Below are 13,658 nucleotides of genomic sequence, written 5' to 3' on the forward strand. Positions count from 1 at the left end.
GTTTGTTGTTGAAAAGTTGAACACAAAATGTCTTCATTTACAATCCACCAATTTTCAATTTCTTTATGTTCACTTCTTCCTCAGGCTGGTCCAAAATATGACCCTAAAATTATTGAAATACACCATAATTTCGTTGTGAATGTGACAACTGAATATTTCTGCTACCAAATTAAACAACCCTTCTCATGTAGTCTTTGATCTTTTACTCATTCCATTCCAATAATGTGTTTAATAAAATCATGAATTTGTAAAAAGTTTCAGGTGGGCAATCCGTGTCACGTTAATACACACCATCTCTAAAAATATGCTTGTGATAACCATTTTACATGAAAGTTTAAAAAAAAAGTCTTTTTCATGAGAAAAAAAATAATAACACAAAAAAGGGAAACTATTATCACAAATTGCCATTTTTGCATGCACTAAGTCCATCACAAGGTTTCCTATTTTAAGGCTAGTCAAGTAGGGAGCAGATTCTCTCCAATGAGAACCCCTCTAGTCAAATCCTAGCCATAAGAGAGAAATAGATTTGTCTAAGCTTATTACTCCATTTTTTCTCTTTTCCAAATAACTAAAATTTTCAAACAAAATCCTCAAATTATCAACTTTCTAAATTAACTACTAAAATAATCATATTTCAAATAAAAAATTTGTCACAAAAAGAATGTGTCACTCCCTCTAGCACATGCATTTAAAATTTAACTCTCGCGCCATTTCCTCTTGCGTATACAATGTGATGTCACGCTAATGTATGTGACACATTTTTTGTGTATTTAAGAGCAAACGTCTTTGTTTGTGACATAGTGGTAAAAACTTGAGTCTTGAGGGTGAAAACGTCATTCTCTTGGGTGTATGGTTTACTTTTTGGTCACATGCATCAGTAAAAAAGTAATGCATGCACCAGAGAAAATGACGTATGTTCTAAAATACACAAGACATGCGCCACATGCATTGACATGACAACACTACATGCGTCAGAGTCAATGACGCATGAGTTAAATTTTAAGTGCATGCGTCTGAGAGAGTGGCGTTTTCCCTTGCATGCGATCTTTTTTGTTTGGTTTGGAACATGACTACTTTGTTAAATAATTGAGAATGTTGGTTATTTTATTTGAAAAAAATTAGTTATTTAAAAAAAATCTATTTTTTTACTAACTTCTCTAATAAAAGTCCTTCAAAATTTAATTTTAAAAAAAATTTATATTATTTAAGATGAATTGAATGTATATCGATTAGTTTTGAATGTATTTATGTAAAAAAAAAATTGAGCAACAAATTTAATATAAAAATTACATTTATGTTTAAAAATTATAAATATAAGCTTCCTTGGTGATAATTTTTTGTTTTGAAATTTTAAAAATAAAAAAAAATATTTATTTAATTTTTAAAAATTTAAAAATAGAAAGTCAATTTTAATTTTGAGTTAATAAATTTTTAAAAATAAAAATTTGTTTAAAAAATAAACATAAAATAAACATTTTCATAAATAGATCTTAATTAGAATAATTCATAGTATTAAAATTTTAAAATATTAAATATATTACAAATATATTATATATTTATTTAGTAGCAAAATGGTTGTCGGACTCATAAATAATTATGAGTAGTTATTAAAGGAGTGATCAGAGTGGTAGGTTTAGTGTTCAAAGTTGTAGTCATTGGTTGTGAATTGTCGTGGTCGTTGATCATAATATTGTTGGTTAGAGTGGTGCTTAGGGTATTCGACGGTGGTTAGAGTGGTGATCATAATAATAGTTGGTAATAATTAGAATGGAGATCAAATATCAATAGATGAAATGGTGATTGAAGGTGGTCAATGTTGATTGTAGTGGTTAAAATGAAGGTTAAAAATAAAGTACAAATCCACATGGTGACATTTTCACATTAAAACAAAAAATTATATTAAAAAAAATAGAAAATTTATTTTGAATTAAATAAAAACCCAACTCAACATCATTTTACATGAGAACACATTTTTAAAATATAAAAAAAATTAAAAGCACACAAATTAACAAAATTTAAACTATTTTTTATATGTAGATAAAAATAACAAAGACAGTAAAATCGTATGTTTTTTTAATAGAAATTGAAATTTAACTATATTGTGTACTTGAGATTGAGTTCAAATCTATCACTTTTAGTTAAATTGGAAGAAATTAATAAACATATATCATTCAAATATTCTTGAACAGTAAAGTCACAAATAAGAATCGTCTGACTTTTTGGAGGGAACTTGTCATCTACATTTTTCTCTATATCTCTTCAGAACTCACTCTCACACATCATGTTTCCCTTATTTTCCTTCTCTTTCTCAGTTCTGTCTCCAAAAATTACCTAAAGTCATCTAAAATTAAATAATTGAAAGTTAGAGGATTGAAAGTTAATGAATCCATTTCCGTAAAATAACATGTAATGTGAATAGAGTTTAATTGCTATGCACTGTCAGTGTAAATTTTTTTACACTATCAATGCATCACAACCACTCAATTATATTACTTTTTAAAAAATTAAAATAAAAGTCAAACACTTCCATTAGATTAACGGTTGTGATTTATTGACGGTGTAAAACTTCTTTACACCGTCAGTGTATTCCAATTAAATTCACGTGAATAATCATGTTAAATGTATTTAATTTCTAATTTCTAATTAGAAACCATTCTAACCCCTACAATACATCTAAGCTTAACATTTTTTATAATAATCAACCATAATAACAAAATATTAATCAAAGTAGCACAGAGTAGAACATGGCAGTGGGTCCCTCACAAAATCCAACACAAAAGTAACCGTTGGGGACCAAAAATATCATCCTCATTATTCTCATCGGTGCTCACACATTGTCTCTTCTCCCCCAAACCAACCCGTTACTACATTCATCAATTATTCAATTATTCAACACCACAACAACAATATTACAATAACAATTAAAACCCAACAACTATATAATTTCCATCATAAACAAAACAAAACAATCTTAAAAACTAGCCGTTACATCAACAAAACCTGCAACCTTTGACCCATTCCCATGTTGTTTTTTTCTCTCTCTCTTTCCCTCTCTCCCTAAAACCATAAACCCCACTTCACTTTCCTCATTCATTCATCCCAAAGCTTTCACCTTTCTCCTTTCCACTCTCAAAGTTTTCATCCTTCTCCACTCTTCATTCTAGTGAAACCTTATTTCTTTGTACACCTCTCATAGCCATTGTTGTTCTCACTTCACCTTTCATGGAGAACAACACTAAAGATTTGATTTTTAGTAGAAAGAATCAAAAGGGTAGTTTTAGTTTTACATTTTTAGCTTTTCTTGTTCTTCTATCTTCAACTATTCAACCCATTTTGGGAGATTTATGGGATGGTGTTATTGTAACACAATCTGATTTTCAATCTCTACAAGCTATCAAAACTGAACTTATTGACACCAAAGGTGTTCTCAAAACCTGGAATGACAGTGGATTAGGTGCTTGTTCAGGTAACTGGGTTGGAATCAAGTGCTTAAAAGGTGAAGTTATTGCAATTCAGCTTCCTTGGAAGAGCTTATCAGGAAGAATCTCTGAGAAAATTGGCCAACTTCAATCTCTTAGAAAACTAAGTCTTCATGATAACAATCTTGCTGGTTCAATTCCTTTTTCTCTAGGTTTTCTTCCTAATCTAAGAGGTGTTTATCTCTTTAACAACAAGCTTTCAGGTTCTGTTCCTCCTTCTATTGCTAATTTGCCAATGCTTCAAGCTTTTGATGTTAGTCATAATTTGCTTATTGGTAGAATCCCTTTTGGTTTGACAAATTCCAGTAGGGTTTTCAGGGTTAATTTGAGTTATAACAAACTTTCTGGTCCTATTCCTAGTGAAGTAGGTGAGTTTTCAAGGCTTAGGGTTCTTGATTTGTCAAACAATGAAATCAATGGTAGTTTGCCTTTGAGTTTCTCTAATTTAACTTCTCTTGTTTCATTGAATCTTGAGAATAATAGACTTGATGGTGAAATTCCTGATTCTTATGCGAAACTTCGAAATCTAAGTTCATTCAATGTTTCTCACAACAATCTATCTGGTCATGTTCCATTAGTACTTTCCAAAAGATTCAATGCTAGTTCATTTGAAGGAAATTTTGGCTTATGTGGTTACATAAGTTCGAAACCGTGTCGTTCTTCACCGCCGCCACAGTCACCACCACCGCATAATCTTCCGTCTCAATCACCGGAAGAATCTCCGTCGGAGAAACATCACAGGAAATTGAGTACTAAGGACATAATCCTGATAGTAGCAGGTGTTCTTTTGTTGATTTTGCTATTACTATGCTGCTTTTTGCTTTGTTGTTTGGTCAGGAAAAGAGCTTCTTCAAGTAGAAAGAGTGGTAAAGTTGCTAAAGCTGCTGCTTCTGCTAGGAGTTTGGAGAAAGGTGGTGGTGGTGGAGAGGTTGCATCAGGAGGTGAAGCTGGTGGGAAGCTTGTTCACTTTGATGGGCCATTTGTGTTCACTGCTGATGATCTTTTGTGTGCAACGGCGGAGATAATGGGAAAAAGTGCTTATGGAACGGCTTATAAGGCGACGTTGGAAGATGGTAATCAAGTTGCTGTGAAGAGGTTGAGGGAGAAGACTACTAAAGGACATAAGGAGTTTGAAGGTGAAGTTGCTTTGCTTGGAAAAATTAGGCATCCTAATTTGTTAGCTCTTAGAGCTTACTATCTTGGACCTAAAGGAGAGAAGCTTCTTGTGTTTGATTACATGAGTAGAGGAAGCCTAGCATCATTCCTTCATGGTAAGCACTAAGTAGTTCTTATATTCGAGTTTTCGTGTTGACATAATTACACATTGTTTAAGGTATTGGACTAGTGAATCAAGATTAGAAGGTTCATGTTCCGATTCTAATAAAGTTGGAACATGAACTATCTGATCTTGATTCATGGTCTAGATTGTGCGATTTCCTATCATGTTCCAAATCTTGATATGTCTAACCATAAACTTTGCAGCTCGTGGCCCGGAAATAATCGTCGAATGGCCAACAAGGATGAAAATAGCAATTGGAATCACCAACGGTCTATCTTGCCTCCACAACCAAGAAAACATAGTACATGGAAATCTCACCTCAAGCAACATACTATTAGACGAGCAAACAAATCCTCACATAACCGATTTCGGTCTTTCAAGACTAATGACAACTTCAGCCAACACAAACATCATTGCCACAGCAGGAAGCCTCGGATACAACGCACCCGAGCTTTCAAAAACAAAGAAACCAACCACGAAAACCGATGTTTACAGCCTCGGCGTCATCCTTTTGGAGCTCTTAACCGGTAAACCGCCCGGGGAACCAACCAATGGCATGGATTTACCTCAATGGGTTGCTTCCATAGTCAAAGAAGAATGGACTAATGAAGTTTTTGATTTGGAACTCATGAGGGATGCACCAGCCATAGGAGATGAGCTTCTTAATACATTGAAATTGGCTTTACATTGTGTCGATCCTTCGCCTTCTGCTAGGCCTGAAGTTAAGCAAGTTTTGCAGCAGTTAGAAGAGATTAAGCCAGAATTGGTTGAAGTTGAAGTTGATGAAGATGGAGCTAAAGTTCAAACAAATGAATAAAAAGGAATGACATTGAGTTACTTGATTCTTTATAGTATACATATATTTGATTCTTTATTTTATTTGTTTATTGAGTTTATATATATGTATATAGGGTGTGAGGATTTTGTTTCAAACATCAAGTATTCTTTTTCAACTAGATGAATAATGAATGTATTCAATTGCTATTTATTGGCTTAATCAAGCTTGTTAAAGTTAGTTAAACTTTTGTTGATATCAGTTTAAAATTCTGTTGAATATTGTTAAGATTCAGTTATAGCAGTTAAGCTTTTATTAAGATACTATTAATTGGTTTTAATATAAGCACACTTGTTATCAGTTGTAACACAAGTTTTCAATACAATGGAAATAATGAAAGATTCATTCTTCAATATGGTATCAGATTGAGCTTTTGATTCAACTACACTTCTCTAACCACTTAACAGATCTTTGTTATCTTCAAGCTTCGACTCAAAGCTTCAATGGTGGATTTATCTCCAACATGAATCAAAGCTTCTCTATAACCCTCATCAAAATTTAGTAGACATCTAAATTGCATCATCAAGGGTAATTCCATAAATTTAAACTTTCTTTCACTAAAGATCCATCTCAATTGCAAGGGGTATCTTCCATCTTTTCCACATCGAATTCCAACAAGACCAAAGTTTTCAATTAAATTGCATAAAAACAACTATCTTCAATGAAACCTATAGGTGGAAGGGGTAATTCTCATACAAAAAATTGCATAAATTCATGGTGAATCCCTAGATTGCGTTAAAGTTCAAAACCGACCAAGATCGTCAAGAAGGTAGACTCTCATATGAATATGAGTCATGTATCATTCAAGATCAATCGTTATTCATCTAACTTTTATCCATTATTTCTGAATCTGTTCTACTTAGGGTTTTATCATGTAAACATTCCTCTGAAGTTTGGGATAAAATTCACAAATACTTTAATGTACGGATGAAAGCAAGAGTTTGTCAATTAAGAGTGCAATTGAAATCAACTAAGAAAGACAATAATTCAGTTATTGAGTTCGTGTCAAGAATCAAAGTCATCGCTAATTCCCTTTTTCCACTTGGAGACTAGATTTCAGAACAAGATCAGATGGATTCCATACTCGATGAGTTATCTAAAGTGTACAATCCTTTTGTTATGTAAATGTATATGAACATAGAATCTGCAACACTTTGTGACGTAGAAGCACTTTTATATGTCCAATAAACTCAACTTGACAAATTCAAATAAGAATTAACACTCACCTTTGTGTATGCCAACATTGTTCATACAAGTTAAGAACCAAATAATTCACATGGTAGCTTCTCTAACTCTCATGGTATGGTTCGCTTCAATCATGTGTGAAGTTGTGGCGGGGGCGCTATACGCCCATTCTATGGCAATTATGGTCATTTTGCAAACAACTCTTGAAATAGATATGATGAGCCATTTCTCCTTTCCAATTCTCAGTCTAGGGCATCTAAAAATCAACAAGACAATGATGAAAAACATAAAGCACCTGTTTTAGGATCTCATGCTATGACTATGGTAGCGACCACACTTCAACTATATGCATACTCTTTTCCCTTTGATGATTTCCGTAGAGATATGGCCCGTAAAGATATATATGCGATGTATGATGATTTCCTTAATCATCTAGTACCAGATAAAACACGAAGTTTAGTAGCTTCTCGCGAATGGATAAGTGCATCCAACTACATCCAATAATATTTTTAAATGTCACATCCTTACACGACACCAAATACTTATGGAAATCCACCCAAGCAAGCTCATCGAGGAATATTAGAGAAGAAGCAGGCTAAAACATATCATTTTATTGATGTGTTACCTGCATGTTATCGTATTATGGATATTATGCGAGCGAAAATAAATAGAGGAAGGCACCTCAGAAGTGCCACTATAGATGTTATTCTATTCGATACATAGACGGCATTGTTCTACATGAGAAGATAAGGAACAATGGGTCTAATATACCCCGTATGATAATATTTGTATTATGATTAGTATTATCATTTGTAATTTATTATTTTGATAATATTACCAATTCTGAATTATTCCTAGTATATGACATTTTCATCTTATTAAATATGTGCTGTTTAATAAAAAAATTAAAGAGTTTAAAGATATTGCACTGTCAGTGTAAAACAATTTTACACATACAATCAATAAAAACTCTTGTAATTGCTGTTTCATTCCAGTATTTTAAAAATAAAATTAGGATTTATTGTGGTGCATGTCTCTCATTAGTTGAGAGTATAAACATACATTAGCATTTTCCTTTTTCTCTAAATTAAAATAATCATGTGATTATATTACATAATCTATTATATTAATATATTTCTAAAAAAAGTTCAAAATTTACTCAAAATGTTGTATGAATAAAGGCCCAACTAATTTTTCATTTTGAGTTAAAGAAAAATCATTTTACTTCTTGCACCGAACCTTCACACTCGTTCTTGTTTTACTTCTTGCACTTATTCTTGCACAAAACCGTTACAAGATTCACCCTCCACCGTGCTCCGCCATGGACCACCCACCGCCGTTACCAAAAATCGCAATCTCCGGCGCAACACTCGCCTCTCTAATCCACCGCTTCTCCACCACCACTTCCTCAATCGAAGGCCTCCTCTTCGGCCACCTCACCTACGTCACCCCTCTCAACCTCACCGACGACTCCTCCGAAACTTCCCAAACCCTCCTCGCAACCGTCACCGGTTTCCTCACCTCCTCTTCCTTCCACGACACCTCCGGCAAAATCAACGCCTCCTCCGTCCGCCGTCTCATACCTAACTCCACCTCCCTCCTCGGCTGGTTCTCCGGTCGCCGCCGTACTCCCCTCCGTCCCTCCCTCCGCGAATTCTCCATCTCTTCCTCTCTCTCTTCTCTCTCCGAACTCTCTTCATCCATCAAACCCTCTCCATCTTCATCTTCATCTTCCCTCAATTTCAACCCTTGCTTGTTCTTCCTCCTCGCTTCCCCAATTTCCGATCAAACCTCTCACATTCACACTCACGATTACCGCGCTTACCAGTTCCTAACCGGAACGAATTCACTCAATCCGGTTTCGATCGATATTATCAACATCGGTCCGGCTTTTCGCGACCATTATGGATCATTCAGCCCTAACTCTCCGTTTCCTGCTCTTGATTGTCAGCTCGGCTACACGCCGATGGTACGCGATAATGAAGATGAGCGGCTGAATAAGATGAAACAGGCTTCTAAAGATCAGATGGAGTTGGATGCTTGTGTTGAGGGGCTTGAGGTTAGTAGGTTGAGTAAATTGATGGGCTCTGAGGCTAAGAATTATACTCAGAGTTTGGAAGATTTGTACCTTAAAATGCTTGTCAAGATTGAGAATTTGACTACCTTGGTTGAGCAGAGTTCGGCTAGGGTTCTAGAGCAGGTTAGTCAGCATTGTTTGTTTGTACTTTTTTTCTTTCAATTCAGTGCTAAATGAATATATAGATCTTGGTGATCTTGATCATAATGTAGTGGTTAAAATGTACCGGACATGACATTGACACAGATTTAGACATTGCTAATGATTTAGTTTAAGAAATTGAAAGTGATTAAGTTAAACAATATGTGTCAATGTCAGGTTAGTGTCAGATACTAGGCACGCCTTGATTTTGAAGTGTCGGTCTGTGCTAATAGGGTAGTTAAGAAGAGTAGATTGAAGTGCTATTGGTTTTATTTAGGAATATATGATTGGTCTGGTGGAAACATTCTTCTTCCGCAAGTGGAGAGTACGGTTATGGATATGTGTATAGGGATTCTCTTTACTGAGAGGTCCCTGGTTTGATCCGTTGTGAAAAATTTAGATTTCTTGATGTAGTCATGTGTGTGTGTTTATGGAACAAGCATACTCCGTTTGATTCGAACATGATTGAAAGATACATGGTATTTGTGGATTTCATCTAAAAATGAGTTTATGAATATGTTATGTTGTTATCAACAGAAGGAGAGGGAAGAGAAGCAAGCCTTTACAATGTTAAACAATATGAAAAATGAGTTGCTTTGGAGACTATCTGATAAAATGTTATAGCTTGTTCATTTTTTCATTAGATGGAAGTACTGCAATTGGAGTTTGTGTTTCTAGTGAAACATTAAAATAGAAATCATTTGTGAATTTAAGCATATGTCATTTGCATGCATCGTGTGCATAGTGTACCCTTTTGTAGAACTACAATGGAGAAATCACGTTCATATAAACTTGTTTGCTAGAACATTTCTTAGTTAAGTTAGCTTCAATCTGGTAGCGGTGTGCTATCCTGGTTGAGTACAAATTGGCTCAAGTTACGCAATAGTAAATGTGGTCTCAAGGTTGGAAAAATCAAAACAATCTTCCTGAGCTCTGGGGACTTCGTTCTGTTTTGGCCAAGTTGACCGCACCCATCCTAAGAAGGACAATGTTGATTTGTAACCTACGCTCTTATCCTTCGAGCATGAATGCAAGGCTAATTGATTGGCAGCTCTTTTTTGATGAGCAATAAACCCGGAATCTAAGTGGCTTCTACAGAAGCCTATAAAAGGAAGCATGAGTAAATTGAATAGGCATCTTTGGTCATATCTTAATTTTGTAGAATGAGATCAGGAGTATTCATACTAGCTTAGCACACCCAGTAGGGCTTTGTTCTGAACAGTTGTTTTCCTCACTATATTGGGAACTGAGAAATAATGATATGGATTTTTATAGGGCTGATAGAAATTACTGTACTTATGCTGTTACTAACCCAAGTTAATTTCTCTTTTATACATTATGAACAGGAAAATCATAACAAGAAGTTGAGACAAAAAATTATGAGATCTGCTGCTGCAGAATAACCATCTTCAATGGTGGAAATTACTTTTGTTTTTTCAGGTAACTTGCATTTTTTAATCTTGTGTTTAATTTTTAAATTTTTGGTTTTATCAAAATCTTGAATAGATAAATAATAGGCCCCCTAAGAAGAATATAGTAGACCAGTTATGTCTGTTACTTGGTTTATCTCCATGTGAGGAAAAGTTTGCTGCTGTAGATTGTAAACAATTCTGTAGTTTTTTATTTTTTTCAACATGAGCAAAAATACAGTAATCAAATTGAACTGTTAGTTCAATTTTTTTTTCTTCTTTTATGGCGAGATCTTTCTGATACACCTCTTAAACTTGAAGGAAAGGTTTAGATTAGGGTTCATCCTTCTCTAAAGTTGGCAAGTATTTGAAACTGATTATGGATAGCATTATTTTTAAACAATTTTTCTTCCACAAAACTAAATAAGTATTATCTAATAAGTTATAAAGATAGATGCATCAAAAGGATCCCTGCTATGTTGGAGTTAGACTTAGGCCCCGACTCATTAATACTTGGCATCTCCGAGTCCGAGCTATAATTTAGAATTGAAAATTATTATATAGTATCATCGAACCTACAGTTAGAAAATGATTTCACATGCAAAGCATGTCAACAGTGATATTCTCGAACAGTTTGACCTTATTTTGACAATATCTATAACTGTGTAAAATCATCTTGCGATTGGATCTGTTCCATTGATTGGTTTCTATTATTACTTCTGTCAATTAGCATCACCAAACTCACTATCATGATTATACAAAATAAATGTTCAATTTGTATGCATAGCAATCATAGATGTTAACAACCATATTTTGTGTGGCACAGAACAGATATGACATGGCAATCAACAACGTTCAGAGTTATGCACCTGACTTGGATCATCAAGTTTCTTTTGAAATCACTTGAAACTTGAGTTTCCCTTTTTGAACTTTTGGGTGAGCATGTAGTATATGTGGTGCAGATGTTGTTGTTATTGTATTTTACTTTTTGGCTACTCTTCAAGTTGAAGAAGGTATTGATTGTGCAGCTTTGTTGAATGATTCGGTCCTTCATACTATACCATATGCCAACTGTGTTCTATAGTTTGTAAATTTTGCTTCTTTTAGCCCTTTATTGAAAAATATACTCTACTGTAGTTGTTAAGGTGCTATGTCGTTTAAGCAAGCTCATTTACATTAATAACTAATGATTGTTTTTCTTACCGTAATAATTGACTAAACACATCGAATTATATAAATAAATCATTCTGTTAAAACCTTGTGAAGAAAATACAAGGAATGATAATAGGGCAAAATATATTTTACATGATTCTAATTACATATAAATTCTGCCCGAAATATATAGAATGATTGTTCGGTAAGATTTCTTACTCATTTGTTATAAATTAGAAGAGTAATTTTATATCCTTATTGTTAGATATTTCAACATAATAAAAATGATATTTTTTAAAAATAATTTTTATGGGAAACCTTATGAAATAGTTGGTTGATTTAGATATTTTTTGAAAATGTAATCATCCAATATATTTTTTTTTTTTTGCAAATTTAACATATCATCTATTACGTGCTAATGGATTTAAGTAAGCAAATGCGATCATCTCAATGAATAATATTTATAAATTATAACTAGTTTTAAAATAAATCAATAGCAGAACCTTCATCGTGTAAGCAACAAATCCGACCTTCATTGTTTTGGTTACGTTGTGTTTTTTTTTTTTTTTTTTTTGGGTACAAAGGTGTACGTTGTGTTATTTTAGTGCTTTTTGTTATTGGTATGTTGTGGCTAGGGCTGTTTTCGGTCCGGGTATTTTCTATCCTGAGAGCCGGACCGAAATAGTATCGGGTAAATCCGGACCGGACCGAAACATTGATGAATCAATTTTTTGGACCGAAACCGGACCATTACGTCGGATATCCGACAAAAGTATCCAATAAGTATTCAATATAGTATCCAATTTTGGTATCGGATAAAAAAATTACCCATTCCCAGACCGAATAACATTTGGTCGGTCCAATGGACCGGTTCCACTGGTCCGATTTCCGGTCCAGATCTCGGATCATATGGACCAAATACAGCCCTAGTTGTGGCCCCTAATCAAAGAGTAAGGTTAAGAATACAGCATATGATGAGTGAATTAGTATGTAGATCTCTTAAATGGTTTATAAATAGAGAGCTTTTAGAAATGAATTTGATGTGGGATATAAATTTTGTCAAATATGTAGTTGAAAGAAATGAAGGTTTCGAGAATATAAAATGTATGTGGTTCTGAAACTCTAAGTTTGGTTTTTTGTCGTGAACTAAGAGCATGTGCAATCTTGGGTTTTTTGTGGGATCCATTAAGCCATGTTATTTTAAAGTAACTCATTTAATTTTCACATCAATGGTGCAACTTTAAAGAACTCATATTAGGTCTGCATCTTTATTTTATATATTAATATTTTATTCATATTAAATTTTATTTAATTTAAAATAATAATTTAAATTATTTTAATAATATTAATGTGAAATAAAATAAATATATAAATCTAATTAAATTTAAATTCTATAACAATAGTTAAAATAAAAAATTATATTTAAACTGTTAAAATAAAATTAACATTTTTAAATTTTTAAATTTTAAATTATTTCATTATTAATATAAAATAAAATTAATATAAAAAATATGTATAAACAAATAAATAGTTAAAAGAAAAAGTTGAAAAAAGTTGAAAATTATGTAGCATAACATCGTGAGTTTAATATTAATTTATTATTTATGTTAAGGTGATGAACCGGTGCTTCAGAATCCTACGGTTGGCCAATGTGGCCAACTCCATTGGTTTGAAAAGTGAAAACAATGTTTGCGCATGGAAAAACCAAGGAAGAATTCGCATTGGAGTTACTCTAAGACCACTGAACATTGATGGGAATTAGATTGTTTTATTTTATTACTATTTGTAATGTAATTTTTATGTCGAAAAAATGAATATTTCAATTAAAAAATTAATTTCACTAAATGGATGGTGGAAAGTAGGGGTGGAAAAACGGGTCTGACTCGTTAAGCATCTCTATTTTGTCCGCACTTTTTTGCGGGACGAGACAGTGAAAGGTTTGTAGGATTTTGAGGTGCTGGCTTAAACGGGTGTGAGCACAGCCGTTTGCCGCCCCTAGTGGCAAGAAGAAAATATCTGAATCCAACCCAAATTTGTGTGGGCTGAATTTGAGTTTTAATTCTTCATCTCTTTTAGAGACTGAAACGGGAAATAGGATTGT

At 33.5% G+C, this 13,658-nt stretch overlaps 2 protein-coding genes across 3 annotated transcripts; both read left to right on the plus strand.

The window, feature by feature from the left end:
• Window positions 1-2,876: 2,876 nt before the first annotated feature.
• Window positions 2,877-5,773, plus strand: LOC131601252 (probably inactive leucine-rich repeat receptor-like protein kinase IMK2). Its single transcript, XM_058873025.1, has 2 exons — window positions 2,877-4,750; window positions 4,962-5,773. The coding sequence occupies exons 1-2, from the start codon at window positions 3,223-3,225 to the stop codon at window positions 5,573-5,575; spliced, it is 2,142 nt and encodes a 713-aa protein (XP_058729008.1). The 5' UTR covers window positions 2,877-3,222; the 3' UTR covers window positions 5,576-5,773.
• A 2,218-nt stretch (window positions 5,774-7,991) lies between these two features.
• On the plus strand, window positions 7,992-11,488 carry LOC131601253 (uncharacterized). Of its 2 annotated transcripts, none has more exons than XM_058873026.1 (3): window positions 7,992-8,978; window positions 10,343-10,436; window positions 11,232-11,488. In XM_058873026.1, the coding sequence occupies exons 1-2, from the start codon at window positions 8,100-8,102 to the stop codon at window positions 10,397-10,399; spliced, it is 936 nt and encodes a 311-aa protein (XP_058729009.1). In that variant the 5' UTR covers window positions 7,992-8,099; the 3' UTR covers window positions 10,400-10,436; window positions 11,232-11,488. The 2 variants fall into 2 exon arrangements, with proteins under 2 accessions (XP_058729009.1, XP_058729010.1); XM_058873027.1 differs by having other exon boundaries at window positions 11,237-11,488.
• The last annotated feature ends 2,170 nt before the right edge of the window (window positions 11,489-13,658 follow it).

This window comes from Vicia villosa, linkage group LG5, assembly GCF_029867415.1.
Source record: "Vicia villosa cultivar HV-30 ecotype Madison, WI linkage group LG5, Vvil1.0, whole genome shotgun sequence".
NCBI lineage: Eukaryota > Viridiplantae > Streptophyta > Magnoliopsida > Fabales > Fabaceae > Vicia > Vicia villosa.

Bases quoted from the DNA above. Each gene is read 5' to 3' on its own strand.
- LOC131601252 (XM_058873025.1), top strand. From the start codon at position 3,223: ATGGAGAACAACACTAAAGATTTGATTTTTAGTAGAAAGAATCAAAAG. The intron at 4,751-4,961 runs GTAAGCACTAAG...TAAACTTTGCAG, and splicing joins CCTAGCATCATTCCTTCATG to CTCGTGGCCCGGAAATAATC.
- LOC131601253 (XM_058873026.1), top strand. From the start codon at position 8,100: ATGGACCACCCACCGCCGTTACCAAAAATCGCAATCTCCGGCGCAACA. The intron at 8,979-10,342 runs GTTAGTCAGCAT...CATTATGAACAG, and splicing joins CGGCTAGGGTTCTAGAGCAG to GAAAATCATAACAAGAAGTT.